Source organism: Macaca fascicularis, chromosome 14 (assembly GCF_037993035.2).
Source record: "Macaca fascicularis isolate 582-1 chromosome 14, T2T-MFA8v1.1".
Taxonomy (NCBI): domain Eukaryota; kingdom Metazoa; phylum Chordata; class Mammalia; order Primates; family Cercopithecidae; genus Macaca; species Macaca fascicularis.
In genome coordinates this window covers 122,974,463-122,999,105 of record NC_088388.1, presented here as the reverse complement: position 1 = coordinate 122,999,105, position 24,643 = coordinate 122,974,463, and the positions used below count along the sequence as shown (strand labels likewise).

Sequence of the window (24,643 nt, the reverse complement as noted above, 5' to 3'; positions counted from 1 at the left end):
AGAGATGTTTTAAAATATATTTCACCAGGCACAGGCGTATTTGCACTAGTGTTTGCAAGAGTGTTTAACCTCTAATCTCAAGATATTAAAACCACAGATAATTCATTAAAATAGATAATTTTCATCTCCCTGCGCTCCCACTAACTAATGCAGGAATCCAACTCCTCTGACGTCCCTTTAAGAATTTCTGAGAGTCTCCAAAAACATCTGATTGTGCTCAGGAACCAGTTGCCTCACCAGCAGTGCCCTAGTCTTTCAGGCATCCATTGACTGACCTTCTCCTGCAGCCTCCTCCTTCCCCCAAAGTCAGAGGAGGTAGACTGCTCTGGAGGGGGAAGGGGGAGAAAGGGACTCAGTGCTCATTCCCTGGCATTTCTGTCAGCTCAGCCTGCTGCCCTCTCTCTCCTGGGCTCAAGAACAGTACGTGGAATACAGACACATTCCCCAAGGCTCTGTTACCAGCTCCTGACACAGAATTCCACCTTTTTGGCCCCTCATTTCCCACCTCCTATGCTTATCTGTCACTTCTTGGATGGTGGGCAATTTTATTCCTATCCCCTAGCATTGTCATAGTCATCTTTATTTTGGAGTGTACTTTTTCTACTTGTTAAAAAAATTAATCATTTATCCATGCAAAAAAACATTGTTGAAGTGAGCACCAACAAGGTACTAGGCCTTACATTTGGCACTGGGGATTTAGCACTGAACAGTGCAGACATCTTCCTAGTTCTCAACAGAGCATCTGTGTTTATTCTGACAAGTAACAGAAAGCAACTGTACGAGTTGATGGAAAGAATATTGGGGATGCAAAGTAATTTGGAGTGGGTTGTAAAACCATACTTGCAGAATTGTAAGAACCAAGACATCCCCAGAGGCCAAGACCAGGACATATTTCAGCAAGAACAGTCTGGCCAAAATGCCACACCCCTGCTACATGCATCTGACACTATCCTTGGATCTTGCAGAAGCCATGCAAATGGTTCTCAATGGTTCCATTTGTTTGTATCATTGTAGATTAATTTCTCAGGTGGGAGCATGCACGTAGGTCCTGCTGACCTAGGTCAAGGTTCCTGTTTTCTGGCTGCCAGGTGGTATGAGGAGGGGCCTTATCTCCTACATGGTTTCTGCAGTGGGAAAATGGGCGTTGAGTCCCTCCAACATGACACTGAATGGAGGATTTCCCCCAAAAGACACAAGTTCATACATTTGACTGACATTTTTAACTCTGGCTATAACTTATGGCTTATTTACATAATATCAACTGTAACATTTGGGGGTGTTGTTCTTGCTGTCTTTCATTGCATGTGATTAAATCATATCAAGGATTCAGGTCATTTCTCCCAAACTGGTATTTCATTTATTTTCATATTTTTAAGGTGCTTTTTATTTCTGGTCGAAGCATTGAGTATTGGTGGAACTGAATACTAAGATGGCTGGCAAAGTAGAAATCTAATCTCCAGAGGCTCAGCTCCAGTATCATAAAGAAAAATATATTCCTTCACAAACCTGACAAAAACAAGAAATCAGGAAAGGATTCCCTATTTAATAAATGGTGCTGGGAAAATTGGCTAGCCATAAGTAGAAAGCTGAAACTGGATCTCTTCCTTACTCCTTATACGAAAATTAATTCAAGATGGATTAGAGACTTAAATGTTAGACCTAAAACCATAAAAAGCCTAGAAGAAAACCTAGGTAATACCATTCAGGACATAGGCATGGGCAAGGACTTCATGTCTAAAACACCAAAAGCAACAGCAACAAAAGCCAAAATTGACAAATGGAATCTAATTAAACTAAAGAGCTTCTGCACAGCAAAAGAAACTACCATCAGAGTGAACAGGCAACCTACAGAATGGGAGAAAATTTTTGCAATCAACTCATCTGACAAAGGGCTAATATCCAGAACCTATAAAGAACTCAATCAAATTTACAAGAAAAAAACAAACAACCACATCAAAAAGTGGGCAAAGGATATGAATAGACACTTCTCAAAAGAAGACATTCATACCGCCACCAGACACATGAAAAAATGCTCATCATCGCTCACCATCAGAGAAATGCAAATCAAAACCATAATGAGATGCCAGTTAGAATGGCAATCATTAAAAAATCAGGAAACAACAGGTGCTGGAGAGGATGTGGATAAATAGGAACACTTTTACACTGTTGGTGGGACTGTAAACTAGTTCAACCATTGTGGAAAACAGTGTGGTGATTCCTCAAGGATCTAGAACTAGAAATACCATTTGATCCAGCCATCCCATTACTGGGGTTATACCCAAATGATTATAAGTCATGCTGCTATAAAGACACATGCACACGTATGTTTATTGTGGCACTATTCACAATAGCAAAGACTTGGAATCAACCCAAATGTCCATCAGTGACAGACTGGATTAAGAAAATGTGGCGCATATACACCATGGAATACTATGCAACCATTAAAAAGGATGAGTTTGTGTCCTTTGTAGGGACATGGATGCAGCTGGAAACCATCATTCTCAGCAAACTATCACAAGAACAGAAAACCAAATACCACATGTTCTCACTCATAGGTGGGAACTGAACAATGAGATCACTTGGACACAGGAAGGGGAACATCACACACTGGGTCCTATTGTGGGGAGGGCGTGGGGGAGGGATAGCATTAGGAGATATACCTAATGTAAATGACGAGTTAATGGGTGCAGCACACCAACATGGCACATGTATACATATGTAACAAACCTGCACGTTGTGCACATGTACCTTAGAACTTAAAGTAAAATAAAAAAAAAAAAAGAAAAGAAAAGTATATTCCTAGAGTCAAAACCATAAAGGAAAAGAAAAAGAATAGGTGTATGGATTTGGACAGAGAGGAAACCGTATACATATGCCTAATGATTTATGTATCGGTTTACTCATTACATTAAAAAATAATAACAGAGGACTGAGATTAACCTACTCATTCATTAAAGCAGGACAGATCAAATACATTTTCAGATATCTGTACAAAAAGTGCTATCTAGGTGTATAAAAAATGAAGACTACCTTTATGTATGAAATAATCTCCAAAAGGTGTTGTGAAGTGGAAAAATCTCTCTTACACCACTGTTCCAGTCTAGCCTGGTTGGTCCGTATGGTGACTGCACAGATATCTGGGACTCCTCTTTACTAATCTTCTGAATCTACTCTTCCTGGGTCCTAAGTCTTACTCATTCTTCAGTTGTTTCTCAAGAAGTGATAGATAGGAAATAAAAAGCAAGTTGACAAACAGTGCGTACAGTATACTACTGTTTGTGTAAAATTTGTGGGATAATGCATGTGAATTTCATGATACAGTTATGCACTGCACAATGATGTTTTGGTTGATGACAGATTGCACATATGATGGTAGTCCCATAAGATTATAACGGAGCTGAAAAACTCCTATCCCCTAGCAACGTCATAGTCATCAAAAGGTAAAGACATAGCACAACGCATTGCCCACATATTTGTAGTGATACTGGTGTAAACAAACCTACTGTGCTGCCAGTCATAGCAAAGGATAGCACATATTATGTACAGTACATAATACTTACTAATGAATGACTGCTACTGGTTAATGTATTAATCTTACTCTACTCTTTTATCATTATTTTTGAGTGTACTTTTTCTTTTCTTTTCTTTCTTTCTTTCTTTTTTTTTTTTTTTGAGGCAGAGTCTTACTCTGTCGCCCAGGCTAGAGTGCAGTGGCGCAGTCTCAGCTCACTGCCAGCTCCACCTCCCGGGTGCACGCCATTCTCCTGCCTCAGCCTCCCGAGTAGATGGGACTATAGGCACCCACCACCACGCCTGGCTAATTTTTGTGTGTGTGTGTGTGTGTGTTTTTAGTAGAGACGGGGTTTCACTGTGTTAGCCAGGATGGTCTCGATCTCTTGACCTCGTGATCCGCCTGCCTCGGCTTCCCAAAGTGCTGGGATTACAGTAATCTAAGGTTAATTTATTATTGAAGAAAGAAAATATTTTAAGATAAATTTAGTGTAGCCTAAATGTACAGTGTTTATAAAGTCTATAGTAGTGTACAGTAATGTCCTAGGTCTCCATGTTCACCTGCCACTCACTCACTGACTCACCCAGAGCAACTTCTAGTCCCACAAGCTCCATTCATGGTAAGTACTCTATACAAGTGTACCATTTCTAATCTTTTATACCGTATTTTTACTGTACCTTTTCTATGATTAGATAGGTTTAGATACAGCAATACTTACCATTGTGTTACAATTGCCTGCAGTACAAAGTACAGTCACATGCTGTAGGAGTTTGTAGCCTAGAAACAAGAGGCTTTACCATGTAGCCTAGGTGTGTGGTAGGCTGTATTATTTAGGTTTGTGTAAATTCACTCTGTGATGTTTGCATAGCCACAAAATCACCTAACAACACATTTCTCAGAACATAGTCCTAGGCTCTAAGCAACATAGGACTGTATATCAACAAAATATCACTAATAGCATTGATAAAATAACTGGTAGCACTGGTTGCCTCCAGGGAGAACAACTAGCTGGCTGAGAGACAGGGACATAAAGGAGACTTTCCGCTGCATATCCTTTTTGAATCGTTTGAATTTTGAACCATATCATTGCATCATGGACTTAAATCATTTTTAAAAAACCCACAATACTAAGAAGCTGTATTTTCCTTATAGAATATGATTATACACACACACACACACACACACACACACATAGAGAGAGAGAGAGAGCTAAGTTTAGAGAGATGGTGGTGGTGATAAGAGAATGTGGTAAAAGAAAGCTCTTCAGGGGAAACAGCATTGAGGGAAGAAACAGTGAAAAGCCTAAGAGGGAAGAGAGAATGTGTGACATCCTAAACAGTGCTTTCCTCAAGAAAAATATCTACTGATATGAGAACATGTTCATGATATCAAGAGATTTAAAAAAAAAACAGAGTAAAAAATTTCCCCCGGCTCCAAGAATCAGCAGGAAAGGTTTTGAGATGTGTGAATAATGTAGAGTCATAGACAACAGCAAAAATTATTATGTGGGGACTACAGGTGCTGAAGACTTTCAGCTGATGAGATGTGGAGGATATTGAAGAGGATCGGGCATAAGAAATGAAACTAATGAAATGAAGCTAAGGACTGGCCTCTAGTATGCTAGTGGCAAGAATTCAATCTTGTTTATAATTTTCTATGGTCCTATTAAAAACAGATCTTGGCTTTTTTTTCCTGGTCTTTATCACCCTATCACTAAATATATGCAGTTGCTTCTTGATTTTTCAGTGTTAGACCTAAATAAAAAGTTAACTGACTTTCAGTTTAGGATATTAGAATTAACTTCATTTTCTACCTCCCTTCAACACAAATATACTTCCTATTCTCTTTATTCTCCCAATACAGTTTATTTTTTTCTAGTTGGATTCATATTCAGTGTTTACATAATTATAAGAATGTAAATGCTTTGCATATATAAACACTATAATGTGCTATGATCATTTTTCTTTCACTAACTTTGTTCTTTCTAGAATATTTATGGTTTTGGTTTTTCATTCAGTTTTCTATGTACTTAAAATAAATTCATCTTAATACTCTCCCTCTGATGTTTAAATCATCTTTCCATACTTACAAAATTTGGTGTTCAAAAGCAAATATACATAACTTAAATATAATAAAAGTTTCCATCTTACCCATATAAAGTTTAAAGTAAGTTTTTCTAAATGGAGGGCAGCTCCGTAAAATAATAAACTTGGACCCACAACCCTTTTCTTACGTTGCTCTGTCATCTCCAACACATGCTCTTCGACATCAGTGTGGCCAAAGAGGGAGCATCGTGAGAGAAGATGGAAGTGAAGTTTTTTGTGGGTTTGGAACTGACACACTTGATTTCCACTTATCCTCCATGACTGGAACTCAGTTATGGCTGTGCTTAAGCAAAAGGGACTCTGGGAAAAGTATTCTAGTTTTGTGATCAGGAAGAAGATAAAATGAGTTTGTGGAGCATCTAGCCTGCCCACACTTTGTATGTCTTGACCACACCTGGCATGTCTGAAAGTGTCCTTATTTTATACTCATATTTCAATGATACAGTAACATTCAGTATGTGAACTGCCAATTATTTCCCTCAGTTTTAGTATAGTACTTCTCCACACTCAAGTGCATTCTATTCCGGAGATGCTTCATTTTCCATCTCTACAGAATAAACCTCCAGTCTTCTACTGGGGTGTAGGAGGATCACTCTTCTGGATGCACCGAGTAGAGGAGAGAATCTGGGGATCTGCCTACTTCTGTAACAGACTTTCAAGCCGCCCTCCTGTTTTTATGTTCACCATCACCCCTACTTTCAGAGGTGAGCTGTGCCACCACATTACTGAGCATGTGAGACATGCTATGACATAATCTGGATATCTGCTTCCACTATGGAGCTCTGAATTCAGCTTTCTGGGAATCACCGAGTCAGTTACTGATTATCACTGTGCCTTCCAGCTTTCTGATTTTTTTTCCTGCTGTCTTTCCCCTGTGTTCTTGTCCCAGTAAGTTAATGAAACATGCTTGTGCTTCTGCCTTTTAATGCCTTCATTAACATTTTAGTGGCCTTTCAGAAAGTAGCAGTGGTTAAAATGGATGAGTTCAACTGTATTTCTCTAACCCAAAGTCCTCTGGCTAAATTTCTAAGGTGAAGTCTGTGCGCACACAAAGCCTGCACAATTCTGTCTATTGGCAAAAACCCTCCTCTCCTCAGTTAATATGCCTTTGCTTAGATAAAGGATCCTTGAGATCTAAACTCCACAAGTAAGGTATCTGATTATTTTGGAACTTTTACTTATTCATTTCATGAAATAAACATCCATAGAGGATTTAAGTATCAAGACTCTCTGAACATAAAAGGAGATAACATACAGATCTGCCCTTTAGTCTAATTGAAGAAGCAGCAGAAGAAACAGAATTGCACAACTTATGGGTAACTGGTATTAACAATGCTAAGCTCTTTTATTAACTTACCTTTTAAAATCTCTATACAAGTATCTCTGTTTTACACAGGAATAAATCGAGGCTTAGTTTAAATGCTTTTGCCCAAGTTGCAAAAACTAATGACAGAGCCAGGATTCAAATACAGATCTTTCTTAATGTAAAATTTATTTCTGCTACAGTGCTATTCATAAAAATGGAAGTAAGCATTGCCACAGAAATTTGCACAAGGTACAATAGTGCAATATATTAAGAGTCTTTTAATTTTAAGTGATTGCTTTTCAGTAATTACTTTTGGTAATTCAGATTTAACAAACCTGAGCCAAATCAGTTTAAACAAAAAAGTTCATTTAATTGGAAAGTCCAAGTAATGAAGGGCAGGCGAGCCTCCACATTGGGGCTTAACCTGGTAGAATTCTTAGCTTTGCTCAGAAAAGAATTCCAAGATGAGCCAGTGGTAGTAGACAGCACCTTTTATTGAAGTGGCAATGTATAGCAGCAGCAGAGGTACCGCTCCTTGTGGAGCAGGGCTACTCAGAGGCAGCGTGCGCTGTGCAGCAGCTCAGAGGTAGGTCTGCAGTCATCTTTATACCTACATTTAATTGCATGCAAATTAAGAGATGAGTTATTCAGAAATTTCTAGAAAAGGGGTGATGACATTGGGTGTTGCCATGGCAACGGTAAATTTTCATGGCACTGGTGGACATGTCTTATGGGGAAGTGCTTTTGGTGCCTCTTTCCTGCTTCAGTCAGTCTTCAATCTATATGAAGGGCAGCTCCCTAAAATAGTAAATGGAGTCGAGTCCTGCCTCCTAGGGACACATTTTGCTTCAGATTTGTCTGGATCCAAGGGGTCACAGGGGTTGTGCCTCTTTTTCAATTTTTCTGATGTACTTGAATCTATGTGGCTTTTTCTTAGACAGATTTCTCCACCTCTAGACGAGAAAACCCCATTCTGCTCCTTATGAAAATGTGTCTCCACCTTTATTCCTCTCAGCCATGGACAGAGCCACTTACAATAAAACTGTCAGAAAAACAGAAGAGAGAATGTTCTCAATTTAGCAAAAGAAACTTATTAAAAAACTATATCTTGCATCATAGTTAATGGTTGAAGACTGAATACTTTCCCCAAAAGACTGGAAACAAACTAAGATTATTCTCTCTCCTCTATGTTTGGTGAAGAGCCTAGTTCGTTGAAATATGACAGAAAAATGAATTAAAATGCCAACAGATTGAAAAGGAAGAAGACAAATAAGCATTGTTCACCTAAAATAATTGCTTATGTAGAAAATTCTTAAAAAATTACAGAACAAAAATACTAGAGCTAAAAATGAATTTAGGTCTCAGGATACAAGGTCATTAAACATAAATCAATTGTATTTCTATATACTAGCCACAAAAATTTGGAAAGTTATATTAATACATCATTTATAATAGCATCCCAAACTAACTTAGGAATAAATTTAATGAAATATGTGCAAATGTCTAAACTGAAAACTTTAAAACCTTGCTCTGAGAAAGAAAAAGTAATATAAATAAATGCAAGATACATGATATTCATGGAATGGAAGATACAGTATTATTAACATGTCCATCTATTAGATCTATAGATTTAATGCAATCCCAGTACAAACATTGTCTCAATATGTTCAAAATTCTCAGAAAAATTAAGTTTTAAACTTGAAGTTTAAATTAACTTTTAAACTGGAAGTTAAACCCTACCACTGCCAATCAAAGAAGATGGTTAAAAAAAAAAGAGAGAGGCAATTTCAGAGAGGCAATTTCTATAAAATTTGTATTCCATGTATATTTTCTCTGGAAATTAATAGAACATTTTTCAATCAAAATGAGGAAGAAGACTATTATAGTTGAGAGGAATTTAAGGAGAATTAAAAATTAAATGTAATGGAGTAACCTGGATGACCTGGAACAGATAAAATGACATTAGATAAACACTGAGGCTATATAAATACAGACTTTAGTTAATGATAATGTAACAACATTGGCTTATTAATTATAATAAGTGTACCATACTAAGGTAAGATTTAATATTAGGGGAACTGAGAGTGGGGTATATGATAACTCTCTGTACTATATTCGCAGTTTTTCTATAAATCTAAAACTATTCTAAAAAATGAAGTTCACTTTAAAAATGGAGAGATAAATGAAGAAACACGAAAACATAGAGTCAAGAAAACAGGTTACCTAACACAGGTATGAGATGAAGAGAATTCCCAGAGAGATGGTGACAAGAGATCTCAAAATGTTAGATTTTCAATAAAGCTAGAGGAATCCTGTTAACATTGTAGTAGGTCACAAGTTTCTTAGGATGAGATTTTTGAGAAGATGAAAATTTGAAATATCAGCTAACATCATATGGCTACAACTATATATGGTGAGAAAAGATACATACAAAAGGAGAAGCGGTCATGAGGATAATTCAAAGAAATCATAGACTATCAAAGCAAATGAGAGCCCTTCAAAATATTTGCTTCATGGAAAATGAAAAGGAAATAAAATAAAAATGATTCTGGTGTCTGATCTATTATCTGTAAATAATGTTTAAAATTGTGTTAATAATGCAACTACTCAATATTTATCTAGCCAAATTTATAATTATAAACCATATTGCAAGGAGAAGATGTGTGTGTGTGTGTGTGTGTGTGTGTGTGTGTGTGTAGTGAGAAGGAGGTTACAAAGAGCAAATTCTTTTATTCCATAAGAACCCACATTAGTAAACCAAGTGTAATCCAATCAGGAGGTGAAGAGAGACTTATAAAAGCAATGTATTAGACAGGAAAGACCAGAGCAAGATTTCAAAGAGATAGCTTCTCTGGGACATGGAGCCTGGATGAAGAAGAAGAGTGAGGAGGAGATGCTTAGATTTAGTAACCTGGGTGATCATGAAAGTAATCTAGACAATAATGAACAGAGAAGGAGCGGTTCTGGAAATCGTAAGAAAATTCTGACTACAGTTTGGGACACTTTGAACTTGAGGCACATAAATACACATAAAATAAAAGTGTTCAGGGAGCAGGCAGGGAAAATGTTCACATTTTGTATATATAGATGAATATGAATGAGGAGGAGAACAAACACATACCAGACTATTTCCATATTCCAGGCAGTGTTCTAATACTTTCCAGGTACTAAATCATTTAACCAGCAAGGCAATCAATTACTATTCTCATCTTACAGAGGAGGAAACAAAGGTCAAAGAAGTTACATAACATCTAAAATCTCACAGTTAGAAAGTGGAGAAATAGTCTAGATTTAAATGGAGATAGTCTGACTTAGCTACAAAGTAGCTAAATGGTCTCTTATCTACTTTGCTACAAATATCTTTATAGAGGAGAAATCCACAACCATGTATAGTGTCAAAGCTATAATCTATTATTTTACTAACACAATCCCAAAGGCATGTAGGAAAGTAGTAGAAATGGCAAGTGACTGTATCCCTGGACTTTCCTTTTGTAGTGCTGTGCATAGACTCCAGGGGAAAATGAAGTGACAAAGGGAGCATTCACTCTTCTGCATCGGAGACTGGATTTCCTGACATGAAATTATAAACTGAGTGAGACCTTTGAGTATGGAAGGATTGAAGGGTAGGTCTATGACACAGGATATACACACAGGCTCAGTAATATAAACCTTTAAGAGGCTCATCCAACTTTAGAGGAAATTGCAATAGAAATAATCATTCTCTGGGCTTTGAATCACTTTCTCCAGAACTGTAGGGCATGAAACAAATTCTCATTCAAGCCATTTAGGCTTCAAAAGTTGTTTTACTGCTTGCTTGTGAAGAGGGCCTTCTGGGCAAGTTTTCAAATAGAAGTCGTGGAAAATTCTCCAAATAACTCTTCTAGCTTGTCAGAGACTGAAGACTGTGCTGATGGCTCTTGCCTGCTGCATCATCAGATTTGCCCCCTTCCAGACAATGGGAAAGAAGGGCCCTCGAGGCCTAGCATCGGTAGGGTCTCTAGGAAAAATGACGAATGTCTAAATCATCTTTGTCTTGCCAATTTCCTTCCAAACCCATAAATCAAAGATTCTAGGGGAATACTCTGGAGACAGCCCTGGCTGGATGGAGGAAGTGCTGAAACTGCAAAAGGTCTACAAGCAGTTTTCTCTGGTTAGAGACCTACAAAAACTGACATGGGGGAGGGAGAGAAGAGGGAAGGACAATCTGGACTTTCAGGCCCTGGGGGACCACCTCAGGAAGTCTTCCTCCTTGGATGCCTTGCTGTAAGTCTTTAGACAACCCTGAGCTGACAAACCAGCAGATCCAGCTCTCCCTCTAGCAACAAAGAGGGAGGATCTGTCATTAATGTTATTGCCTGCTTCTGTTCTTATAGATCATATCATGAAATGAATGGCAGTAGAAAATAACTCTTTAGTGACTGAGTTTATCCTTGTGAGATTAACAAACTCCAGCTGCCCCAGTGTTTCATTCTTAATGTAGTCCCCGTGGGGAGAATTTGAACATAATTTCATGTCCCTAAATTCTTACCTTCATACCCCCAGGCGCTTTTTCCTCTTCACTCTATCCTTCATTGATGTCTGCTATTCATTTGTCTGTACCATAAAAATTCCAATGGGCTTTATCTCAGAGAGGAACATCATCTCTTTTGCGGGATGGCCAATTCAGTTATATTTCTTTTACATCTTTGTCAAAGAACCTAAAAGTGGGGTCTTTGTGGGAATAATGTTCTCAGCCAAGATGCTTGTAGTTGAGAGATAATGGACTAGTTGTTGATGTGAAACTAGAAAAATGCACATGGCCCTAGAAAGGTTTGATTTTAGAATGGGATAAACAAAGTCTGCTACAAAGAAACATTTCATCATATTCTTGTATTACAGTGATTATTTCCAGAAATAGTGAGGCTGCAGAGATTTGGGACAAGGCTCCTTAGTGAAGCAAGACACAATCTCTAGAATTGCAGGTGTACTTTAAAAAGTCTGTTACATATTATAATATGTTTTTATATTTGGAAACAGAAAAAAATGAGTTATTTATAACACAAATCATAGAAAATGAATCTTTACAAAATCTTCATGTTTTGTGGCTTACTCACAAGAAAAATTTTCTCTGTCCGTTTCTACTTCTCAAAAGGTTCAAGGAAAAATACTCCTTAAAGGACATATCTGATTCCGGAGAATGAGCTTCCCTATGTGTGCAATTTTTATCTTTGTCAGAAGATACTACTACCTTTTGAGAAAGCTGAAAAGACTGCTTTGTAAGAACAGCTTTAGAATGTATTTATACCAGTTAAGATCTTTACTTACATCTGACTAAAAAATTTGCTGTAAGAATGAAGCATCATTTATATACATTTATTAGGTAAACTTACGTTATTGTAATGGATTTGTTTAAAACTCTTACTCTACCATGCAGAAATCTGAAGGCCTCATAGCTGCCTCTACTGTTTTCTCTCCTACATCCATTAAGATGCCTGATTAAATAGCTTAAAATGGTTTGATCTAAGTTTAGCTCGACAGCACATCTTTAAAAACTTCACATTTTACAAAAGACAAGCAAAGATGCTCAGCATCCATGACTACATCCTTGGTACTTAACAAAAGTGAAATATGAGTCGCAGGTTTGGCATGTACCTTGCAGTCTGAATACGATATCCGTGTCACCAGCACCCCCTGGTGGAGGATAAGTCAGCAAAATGCTTAGTTCTGCTGTGAATCAACAGACTTATATTACAGGTCCACTCTTTTCATCATCCTGGCAAAAATTTTCAATTTTTAAAATTAAAGCTATAATTTACATAAAACTGAAATGATTAAATATTCAAATGTAGGTTTAAAAACTAATATAATTTGAGATTTGAAGTAAGACTATTTTAGAATATGACGCATTTTTAAAACCAACTTGTGGATATTTGGAAGTATCGTATCTGCAAATTAGTGACTTTCTTGAAGATAGGAGTACTGTCATACATCCTTGTTATCCTTCTGTTGTACCAGCTGTATAAATACAATTTTAATTGGAAGCAAGTTTTATTCATATAGAAGCCCTATAAGAATATATGTGAAAGGCAGAGGCTACAGAACCTAAAAAGATGCTCTCAGGAGGGAAAGGGTATCTGATAGTATGCTTTGCTCAGCTGCAAGAACAGTTGGCCAAGTTAGGTACTCACTGTTCTATTTCACAGCCTGACCAAAGAGGCACTTCACCACCTGGAGACCAGCTACAGCTGTCACATGGAGAGAAGGACAGAGACCATTGTGGACAAGAGACCTATGGAGCTGCTGATGGAGCTTTTGTTTTGGGTGTCCAAGAAGCACAGTGCTCAGCCTTAGGTGCTGCCTTCCGTGGTGGTGGGAGACCAGGCCAGAAATCCTATGGCCACTGCTCCAGGCAGAAGCCCTAGATCAGATACTTCTGTCCAAGTATCCTAGATCAGATACTTCTGTCCATATATTCTCTTATAGCAGCTGATGGAGCCTTTTGGTGGCAATTAAGCTGGTTGCAATGTGGTTACTCTAACAATGCATACACTTTCTACAAATTAGAACTTCTTTGTTGTTTTGTAATATTTGAAATAAAAAAGTGAAACTGATTCCAAACTGATTCAACATTAAATATGCCAAAGAAAGGAAAAAACCTCTTATATTTTTAAACTCTGATTTCAATAGCAAAGTTCTAAATGGTGGTACAAATTATTGAAAACTCTCACCACTTTTTATATATAATTTCTCATTGATGATGATTGCTGTGTTTTGATTGTTTGTCCCCTCCCAAATGCATCTTGAAATTTAATTGCCATTGTAGCAGTATTAAGAGATGAGACCTGTAAGAGGTGATTAGGCCATGAGGGTTCTCCTCTCATGAATTAATGCCTTTATAGCAAGAGTAGGTTCCTTACAAAAGGATGAGTTCAGCTCCAGTCTCTCTCTCTCTCTCTCTCGTCTCTCTCTCTCTCTCTCTCTCTCCCCCCGTCTCTCTGCATTTCCCCTATGTGATAACACAGCAAGAAGGCTCTTGCAAGATGCTGACACTTCAGCCTTGGACTTCCCAACTCCAGAATCATTAGCCAAGAAAATTCTGTTTAAATTACCCAGTCTTAGGTATTCTCTTATAGCAGGTCAATGTGAAATAAAACAGTGACTATAAAAGAAATTAGAGATACACTCATTAAAAATTCTTGAAAAGCATTGCAAATAACTATTTCTAGCACAAAGCCTGATGTAAAGACTTTATGTTCCAAAAGAAAGTACAAATTTTCATTAATAATTATGAATATATATATTTGTGGAATATTGTCTTATAAAAATTAGAGAAATTTTAAAATTAGGCTGGGTGTGATGACTCACACCTGTAATCCCAGCATTTTGGGAGGCCAAGGTGGGAGGATTGTTTGAGCCCAGGAGTTCAAGACCAACCTGTAAAACAGTGAGACCCTGTCTCTACAAACATAAAAAAGATTAGCTGGGTGTGGTAGCAGGCGCCTGTAGTCTCAGCTACTCATGAGGCTAAGATAAGAGGATTGCTCGAGTCCAGGAGGCCAAGGCTTCCATGAGCCAAGATCATGCCACTCCAGCCAGGGTGACAGTGAGACCTGGTTTCAGATATTGTTAAATAAATATCTTATTTAATCTATTTATTTATTTTATTATTTAATTTATTTATTTTAAATAAATAAGTATAATAAAAAAGAAAAAGAAAAAAAATCGTTGTTACCAAAGGCTGGGGGTGAAGGTAATGAGGAGATGTTGGTCAAAGGGTGCAAAGTTTTAGTTAGAAAGGAGGTATAAGTTTTTGAAATCTATTGCACTGACTGGAGACTATCGTTAATAATAATGCAATATATATCTCAAAATTGCTAAGGGAGTAGATTGTAAGTGTTTGCACTACAGAAAATCAGTATGTGAGTTGATAGGTATGTTAATGACCTTAATTTAATGACTCCATGATGTATACATTTATCAGAACACCACATTGTGTCCCATAAATATATAAAATAATTACCAATAAAAAATAAAAAAATAAAAATTTATACATCTCTTTTAAGATGGATATCTTTGGCTGGGTATGGTGGCTCACTCCTGTAGTCCCACCACTTTGGGAGGCCAAGGCAAGTGGATTGCTTGATCTTAGGAGTTCAAGACCAGCCTGGGCAGCATGATGAAATCCTGTCTCTATGCAAAATGCAAAAATTATCCAATGGCGGTGGCACGTGCCTGTAGTCCCAGCTACTTGGGAGGCTGAGGTGGGAAGATCTATTGAGCCTGGGAGGTTGAGGCTGCAGTAAGCTGTGATTGCAGCAATGCATTCCAGCCTGGGCAACAGAGTAGGACCCTGTCTCAAAAAAAAAAAAAAAAAAAAAGAAAAGAAAAGAAAAAAAAAAGACTTCTGTATCCTGACTTAGGTGGTGGTTACATAAATATGTACACGGGATAGAATTGCATAGATTTACACATACATACATACAAGCATATTAAACTACTGAATAAGGTCTGTAGTTTCGTTAACATTATTGAACCTATGTCAATTTCCTAGTTTTGCTATTGTCCTATAGTCATGGAAGATGTCTCTAAGTGAGGAAACTGGGTTCAAGGGAATCTATGTATGACTTTTGCCACTTCTTGTGATTCTAGTAATTTTAAAGTAAAAAGGTAAAAAAAAAAAAAAAAAATACATGCCTTCTCACAAGCACAAATTCCTACCTACAGGGAAATTCTGAAGTCACACTGTCTTGAAATGCGGGCCCCTGAATACTGATTTTTCTTATGGATTTGATTTTAACCCGAAAGGAAAAGACATGTTGAATTAGAGCAACCCAAGGTAAATACATTTTTATGAAATCAAGGTTAATTCTGTTAACAAAATTTTTATTTAAAAAATCTGAAATCAATGAAAGGTATCCTTTTTCTTTCTGCCTACGAAGTATGCAAAAGTAAAAATGGATTATTTAAAATCACTCAATATTAAAAATGAGCATAATAATAAACTTTACTAAATTATACATACATTGCTGTTAAAGCTAATACACTACCTAGGATTACAATTAGCAAAAATTCTGACAATCATTACATTTACATCTTTATACATGAGAGCAGAGGCTCTTTCTTCTATGCCCTGTGGATTGCATAATCCCTGATAGAAGTTTACATCTACTACAACAAATTAGGCTGTAAACACAGGCATATAATTCCTTCCCTGCAGAGTTTGTCAGGTCGGGGAGGTCCTGAGAGACTTGCTGCTGGATATCTAATCAGGTCCAAAAGAATTATAAGCCTTGAGCAAATGCCATGTGCTCTATGATATGGTAGCTCTGGTGTGAAGTCCGGTTTTCCAACAAAACCTCTTGGCAAATTTATAAATAATAGTTTGACCTACACCTCAAAATGACTCCCAGAACATTCAGAGTCTGAGATCTATCCTCAATCCTTTTACCAGTGAAGGGAGAAGAAGATTCTTTGACTACATCTGGTCAAAATAGATACCTTCACAGCCAGTTCTTCCTCTAGGGCAGTGGAGGTGAAACACACATCAAGGGTCAGCACTGAGTTCTCTCAGTGGAAGGGAGGTGAGTTAATCAAGCTTCTATTTCTCCCTCCTGGATGTTGCTGAAAAATGGGGAAAAGAATTCTATTCAATAGCAAGAAACTTAGTGGTATGGAGCTCTGACTCTAGGGCTTGCATTTCTCTCACATTGTTCTCTCTGTTGGATTCATTCTTAGCCTGGTAATCAAGATAGCAATAGCAGTTACAAGTGAAACATCCAGAACAGAGGAATGTCAGGAAAGGAGATTTGTCTCTTAATTAAAAAATATATTGACAGGTGCTATACATATAGAAGAGTTTAAGTATCATAAAAATACCAGTTTGGTAAAATTTTACAAACTTAACAACTAATATGACTGTACCCAAATTAATTATGTTTCTCTCATGCCCTCCTACAAAGACCTGTGGAAGCACATTCAGCTTCCTTTCTTCATCCTCTGTCTAGCTAGGATGGAATAGAGGAGAATGTGCAGAAACACTTATGTGATTTGTGTGTGGTGAATCATAAGGCTTCAACTACCAAGGGTCTTCAGTTATCACCTGGTGACTTCATGGATTCTTACAGTAAGGTATCTGGAAATGCTATAGGAGACCCTTGTCTAGGAAACAGAATATGGGCATGGTCTCTGCCCTAAAGGAATCCTCCCTTACCTGGTGGACATCACAAGGAAACTGAAGTGTCTAGCAGAATAATGGAAACATAAGGAGAAACTAGGAAGTGGCCAGGCACAGTGGTTCATGCCTGTAATCCCAGCACTTTGGGAGGCTGAGGCGGGTGGATCATCTGAGGTCAGGAGTTCAAGACCAGCCTGACCAATATGATGAAACCCTGTCTCTACTAAAAACACAAAAATTAGCTGGGGTGGTGGCATGCACCTGTAATCTCAGCTACTCAGGTGGCTGGACAGGAGAATCTCTTGAACTCTGGAGGCAGAGATTGCAGTGAGCCGAGATCCCACCATTGTACTCCTGCCAGGGCAACAAGAGTGAAAATATGTCTTAAAAAAAAAAAAAAGAAACTAGGAAGTGAAGAGCCAGGTGGAAGCGAGGGAGATGAGACACATCCACACAACCCAAGCTCAACAGCAAGTAGGCCTGTGCCTCAGCTACTTCACCTCTCTGTCTTCTAGTAAGGACCGGAGCAATTGTTTGTCACATTCACCCTGTGCAGACAAAAGACAGTGACTGAAATGTTGAGGAGTGGGTGTGGCAGTACATTCAGCACATTCAGACCCCATGAAACAAAGAGGAACTCACCCAAATTCCTACAGCCTGAGTCCCCTCCTCATGAATGAGATTTTGTAAAAAGAAATCTGTGTTCCCTACTAATGGAATTTTCTTTTGTCTTCCCAGAGTTTTGAAGACAAAAAATGCTGGCTAACAATAACTCCTTAGTGACTGAATTTATTCTTGCTGGATTAACAGATCGTCTGGAGTTCCAGCAACCCCTCTTTTTCCTGTTTCTAGTGATCTACATTGTCACCATGGTAGGCAACCTTGGCTTGATCACTCTTATCAGCCAAAATTGTCACCTCCACACCCCCATGTACTATTTCCTCTTCAATCTCTCCTCCATTGATATCTGTTACTCCTCTGTTTTCACTCCCAAAATGTTAATGGACTTTGTATCAAAAAACAATATTATCTCCTATGAAGGGTGCATGACTCAACTGTTTTTCTTTCTCTTTTTTGTCATCTCTGAATGCTACATGTTGACCTCAATGGCCTATGATCGCTACATGGCCATCTGTAATCCATTGCTGTATAAGGTCACCATGTCCCATCAGGTCTGTTCCATGCTAACTTTTGCTGCTTACACAATGGGATTGGCTGGAGCCACGGCCCACACCAGCTGCATGCTTAGACTCACCTTCTGCAGTGCTAATATCATCAACCATTACTTGTGTGACATACTCCCCCTCCTCCAGCTTTCCTGCACCAGCACCTATGTCAACAAGGTGGTGGTTCTCATCGTTGTGGGTATTAATATCACGGTACCCAGTTTTATCATCCTCATTTCTTATGTTTTCATTGTCATTAGCATTCTTCATATCAAATCCACTCAAGGAAGATCAAAAGCCTTTAGTACTTGTAGCTCTCACGTCATTGCTCTGTCTCTGTTTTTTGGGTCAGCAGCATTCATGTATCTTAAATATTCTCCTGGATCTACAGAGCAGGGAAAAGTTTCTTCTGTTTTCTACACTAATGTGGTGCCCATGCTCAATCCCCTGATCTACAGTTTGAGGAACAAGGATGTCAAAGTTGCACTGAGGAAAGCTCTGATTAAAATTCAGAGAAGAAAGATATTCTAATTAGAAGCAGTAATAATGTAAAGCAATTGAAGGACTTCAAATTTTTATTAGTGTTTTTCTTTTTTTTTATTATACTTTATGTTCTAGGGCACATGTGCACAACGTGCAGATTTGTTACATATGTATACCTGTGCCATGTTGGTGTGCTGCACCCATTAACTCGTCATTTATGTTAGGTTTTTCATGAAGAGATTTTGTTGCTTCTACAGATGATGTTAAGTGTGATTTAATAAACTTGTCTTATCATTTCTCTTATGCAATCATCTTGTCTCTTTTTTTTTTTTTTTTTTTTTTGCATCTCTGGCACTTCTCACAATTTTACTAAATAGGTCACGGCATATTTGTAAAAGGAACATAATGCACTGATATTTTTCATTATCATTTTATACACTTCCTCTCTCCTGGGCTATTCTTAACTGGACAAATATGGTAAATTTCGTGAATTATAAAAATGTCAAAGTCATGGCTTTCTCACCTAAACACAGAAGTGCCAAATATGATAGAAGCATTTTTATTTTTATCAACTTTGTTACAGATACAGGCAGCTGGATTTAATGAAATGTCTCTGTTACAAATGTAGGTAGCATAAAGCAGAATCAGATCCCCGTGATCTTGTCCTTTTGTTCTATGTTCTCACCATTTTTCCTTTTATTATTCTGACTTTTCTTGTTCCCTTTGAGAATGGCAAAATTTGTACCACATGCCGTTTGCTTCTGAGAACCTCTATCAGTCCAGTCCATTTGATATAGCAAAGAATATGTGTATCTCCACCTTTTATTGCCAAAGTCAGTGTTAACAGAGGATGATTAGAGAAATAATACATTTGCACCTCAGGATTCCAATAACGGGGAATATAGATTACATTACAAAACTTTCATTTATTACTATCTAAAACAGCACTGACAATTTTGAAAAAAGCATGTAGTTCCTACTGTAAATGTTATTTTTTTACTCCTTATAGGTAAATACTACACATCAAGTTAGCAGAAATATTTTATACAAGCTTTTCCTTATCCAATGTGGTTTATCATAAGAAATGTATATTAATGTTAATAAACTATATTTCTACAAATATTTTGTGGGCCTATTTAAATTTTATCTCACCACTAAGACATGAAACACATTTTATATAAAGGTTGTCACCCAGATAGGAGTGCAGTGGCTCAATCATAGCTCACTGCAGCCTCCAACTCCTGGGCTGAAGTAATTCTTCCACTTCAGCCTACAGTTTAAACGTTTTTTTGTACGTATGGTTTTGGCCCATTTTTAGATTAACTTTTGTGTATAGCATGAAGTAGAAGACTTCTTCAGCCTCCTGTGTAGCTGGGACTACATGCACACACCACCATGCCTCTCTAATTTTTAAATATTTGGAGAAAAAAATTTAACTCCTGACCTCAAACAATCTTCCTGCTTCGTCCTCCCAAAGTGCTGGAATTACAGGTGTGAGCCACCGTGCCTGGCTGAATTGGAGTACCTTGCTTGTGAACACCAACAATAAATGTATTATTTTAATTAATAATTAATAACATATAAAAATAATGACAATTATAAATCTGAACAACATTGGGGTTTAATGTATGTTTTTAGAGGTGAACTGTGATAGCCTCAGAGAAGAACTGCTCAGCTCCCTATCAAGAGACCTATCGGTGGCGTGCATGGCTGACTGAAAGTCTATAGCTGCACTTCTTTGGATCCACCATGGTGTTTAGGCAGAGTCCATTCTTACTCTGAGATGCCCTCAGTCAATGACTCTGCAGGGCGGGTGGGACTTAAAGAGAGCTGGCAATTTCCATCTCACATGGGTCTTTTCTGATAGGAAATCTTTGTTTAGAGACTTCCTATCCTCCCAACCAAGACTTTTTAGAACTACTCTGTGGTCTGAGATTTTCCTATGCGAACTTTCCATTTCTTTCTCCTTCATAGGTGACTTTCATCCTGATCTGAGGCCTTCGTTGCTGACTCTTGCTTCCTCCAATTTTATCCTTAATAGGCATGTATAACAAAGTATATGTTGGAGGTCTTATCATTTCTTGACATCTCCTACTTAGGGGACCCTAAATGACAAAGAAGACTTACATTAGCTGATTTTAAAAGTTAGTATAAGGCTGTGACAATCAACGCAGGTTAGTTTTGTTATAAAGTCAGGTGAACAAGTCCATGGGACAGAATAGAGACTCACGCCTGTAATCCCAGCAATTTGGGAAGCCCAGATGGGTGGATAACCTCAGGTCAGGAGTTCAAGACCAGCCTGGCCAACATGGTGAAACCCCATCTCTAATAAAAACACAAAAATTAGGTGGGTGTGGTGGCACACACCTGTAATCCCAGCTACTGGGGAGGCTGAGGCAGGAGGATCACTTGAACCTGGGAGGTGGAGGTGGCAGGGAAGTGACATCATACCACTGCACTCCAGCCTGGGTGACAGAATGAGACTCTGTCTAAAATAAATAAATAAATATGAAATTGTATCTCCATGAGGGCATGTACTGAGAAGAGATTTACAAAAAAAAAAGATAAGAATATATAAAGAAAAAAGGAAAAATATATGGGATTATAGGAAAAAAAGAAAAACAATTATAGTACTTGATGAATTTTTTGTGAATAGTGTTTAAAAATAGGCTTAATAACATAACACAGGTATATTGTTAAAACCGAATTTATAATTATAATCCTATTGGTAGGAGTTTGTACGGGGGGCAGGAAGAGGAGGTGTGTGTGTGTTTTCAGTGGTGTTGACAGACCTGAAAGGTCCAAATTCTCACCTTTAAGGAGTCTGTTAGAAAACCTTTAGAGTAATCCAAGTTTGAGATGAAGAGGGACTACGAAAGCTGTAGAATTGAGAGAAAGTCCAGATCATTCAAAGAGGTATATTCTCTGGGACTTGGAGACTGGAAGAGATAGTAAGGGAGAAGGAGGTGCTTAAGTTTAGTTTGTGGATTATATGCCCAGATGGTGGTAAAAATAATTTATAAAATGATGACGTGAGAAGGAGCAGCCTTGGGAAGCCTAAGAAAACACTGAATTCAATTTGGGGCACTTTGAACTTGAGACACATAAATAGACATAAAGTAGAACTTTCTAAAAAACTGTTATGGCAGAAGTGCAGGCTATAGAGACAGAGCAGCGGTTCTCAAATATGGGCAATGCTGCTCCCCAGGGGATGTCTGACAATGGAGAAAATTTTGATTTAATGATTGGTGTGTCTGTGTGGTGGGGGGAATATCAGTGGCATCTAACGGGTAAGGTCAGGGATGCTGTGCTTTGAGCCCTGTGCTACACAGGACAGCCCCACAACCTAAACTTGTCCAAAATGTAAAAAGCACCAAGATCAATAAATCCTGATTTATATACATATGGACGAGTAACAGGGGCAGGGGTGCCAACACCAACCAGGTTCTTGTTATGTGTCAGGCACATTTCTAACACTTTATGTGTAACTCATGTAATTCCCACAAAACGTTATGAGATAGCTTTTTAAAATTAGCCTTAGTTTATAGATATGCGTAGGTTATATAGATACAAATACACATATACAAGGGGCAGAGAAGTTCTATCACTTGTCTGAGGTCTCAGAGAAAGTTAAGAAGCCTGGATTTAAACTCAGCCTGACTTGAGGCCCTGCTCCCATTCCCTCAACCATTTGGCTACATCTCTATTGTGTTGGTTTCCACAAGCATGTATAGTGTTAAAGCTATGATCTAATATTTTACTAACACAATCCTGGGGTCTTGTAGGAAGGTAGCAGAAATGGCAAGTGACTGTGCCCTGGACATTTCTCCTGTAGAATTGTGCATAGACTCCAGGGGATGATTACGAAGGGAGGCGCTCACCCTTCTGCAGTGGGAATTAGGACTTCTTGATGTCAAATTATAAATTGAGTGGAACACTGAGTCCCAAAGGAGCCGATGCTGGATCTGTGACACAGGTTGTAAACACAGTCTTGGTAATATCTACCCTCAAGGGGCTCATTAAACTTGGGAGGAAATCATAAAGTGGAGAATAATTTTTTGTGCTTCTAATCAACTTTCCCAGAACTATGGGACGTGAAATAGATTTTTATTCAAGTCATCTGACTTTAGGAGGCTCCTATAAGGTGGTTGTTTTCCTGCATACAAGAGAGGAGAACCTTCTGGGAAAATTCTCAAACAGATTTTATGGCATATTCCCTAGAATACCTCTTCTAGCATGTCGAAGATGGAGGTCTATGCTGTTGACAATTACTGCCTTCATCATCAGTAACTTTGACCCTCTCAGGACAGTGGGTAGGAAGGACTCTGATGGTCCTTCAGCAGTTAGTCCTCCAAGCATAGAAAGGTAAGCATTGAATCACTTTTGTCTTGATAATTTCCTTTCAAGCTCAAAACTATATAAATCAAAAGTTCTGGGGCAATACCATCAATTTATTGCTTTTTCCAGCTTTAGTCCTTAGAGAAACTTGAGGAGAAGGAAGGGAATAATGTGCAGATGCATTGGGAGGTCTACCAGCATTCTCACCAGACAGACACACAACATGATGGGGGAGAAAGGCAGGAAAAGGGAATTCTCAGGAATCACCATAGAAAGTATTAAGCCTTGGATGCCTTGCTATGTGTCTTCAGACACCCTTGGGTTTGTAAACCAGTAGATTCAGCTCTCCCTCTGGAGATAAAGAGTGAGGGTCCATTATTAATGTTTTCTACACCTGTTCCTACAGATCACACCCAGCAAGTGAATGGCTGTGGAAAATGACTCTTCAGTGACAGAATTTACTCTTACAGGATTAACAGACCAACCCGAGCTCCAATTGCCCCTGTTTTTCCTGTTCTTGGTGAACTATATGACCACCATGGTGGGCAACTTGAGTTTAATTAATCTAATTTGCCTGAATTCACACCTTCACACTCCCATGTATTTTTTCCTTTTCAATCTGTCCTTCATTGATCTCTGTTATTCATTTGTCTTTACCCCCAAAATGCTGATGAGCTTTATTTCAGAGAGGAACATCATCTCCTTTCCAGGATGCATAACTCAGCTCTTTTTCTTCTGCTTTTTTGTCCACTCTGAGTGCTATGTGCTGACAGCCATGGCCTATGATCGCTATGTGGCCATCTGCAAACCCCTTCTGTACACAGTCACCATGTCCCCTCAGATCTGTTCTCTGCTGATGTTTGGTTCATATGTGATGGGGTTTGCTGGCGCCATGGTCCATACAGGATGTATGATGAAGCTCATCTTTTGTGCCTCCAACGTCATCAACCATTACATGTGTGACATCTTCCCACTGCTCCAGCTCTCCTGCAGCAGCACCTATGCTAATGAGCTGGTGACGTCTGTTATTGTGGGCACAGTTGTGATAGTATCAAGCCTCATTATCTTAATCTCTTATGCTTTGATTCTTTTCAATATCCTTCACATGTCCTCAGCTGAGGGTTGGTTCAAAGCCATCAGTACCTGTGGCTCCCACATAATAACTGTTGGCCTATTCTATGGATTTGGGCTGCTCGCTCATGTCAATTTATCATCTGATGGGTCTATGGGTCAGGGGAAGTTTCAGTGTTTTACACAAATGTAGTACCCATGCTGAACCCCCTCATTTATAGTCTCAGGAACAAGGATGTCAAACTTGCTCTAAAGAAAACCCTAAAGAAAATTACAAACTGAGTAGAGGCAATGGTGCTGCCTTAGCCCCTTTTCCAATTGCTGAGTCTTCCTCTCCTCTCTATCTGCTTCCTCCTATTCTTCTTTTCCTTCTCTCCATCTTTCTTTCTAAAGTCTTGTTAGCAAGATTTCTGCCTTTCTTCTCCCACTATGCAATGTAACTCTGTGGGTCTATCCTTGGACAGAAGAATCATCCTCCATCCCAAGGTGGCCCAAGCCTGAACTTTATTC

The 24,643-nt window shown here is 38.4% G+C and overlaps 2 protein-coding genes across 2 annotated transcripts; both read left to right on the top strand.

Annotated features, from left to right (window-relative positions):
* The first annotated feature begins 16,356 nt into the window (after window positions 1-16,356).
* On the top strand, window positions 16,357-18,780 carry LOC102116417 (olfactory receptor 8B3). Its single transcript, XM_005580021.3, has 2 exons — window positions 16,357-16,482; window positions 17,814-18,780. The coding sequence occupies exon 2, from the start codon at window positions 17,831-17,833 to the stop codon at window positions 18,770-18,772; it is 942 nt and encodes a 313-aa protein (XP_005580078.3). The 5' UTR covers window positions 16,357-16,482; window positions 17,814-17,830; the 3' UTR covers window positions 18,773-18,780.
* Window positions 18,781-23,486: 4,706 nt separating this feature from the next.
* On the top strand, window positions 23,487-24,415 carry LOC102116048 (olfactory receptor 8C8-like). The gene is given in 2 exon segments (XM_005580020.3): window positions 23,487-24,300; window positions 24,303-24,415. Coding segments are annotated over 2 exon segments (927 nt in total).
* The last annotated feature ends 228 nt before the right edge of the window (window positions 24,416-24,643 follow it).

What these genes read in the sequence shown, in the direction of transcription:
- LOC102116417 (XM_005580021.3), top strand. Translation starts at nt 17,831, where the DNA reads ATGCTGGCTAACAATAACTCCTTAGTGACTGAATTTATTCTTGCTGGA.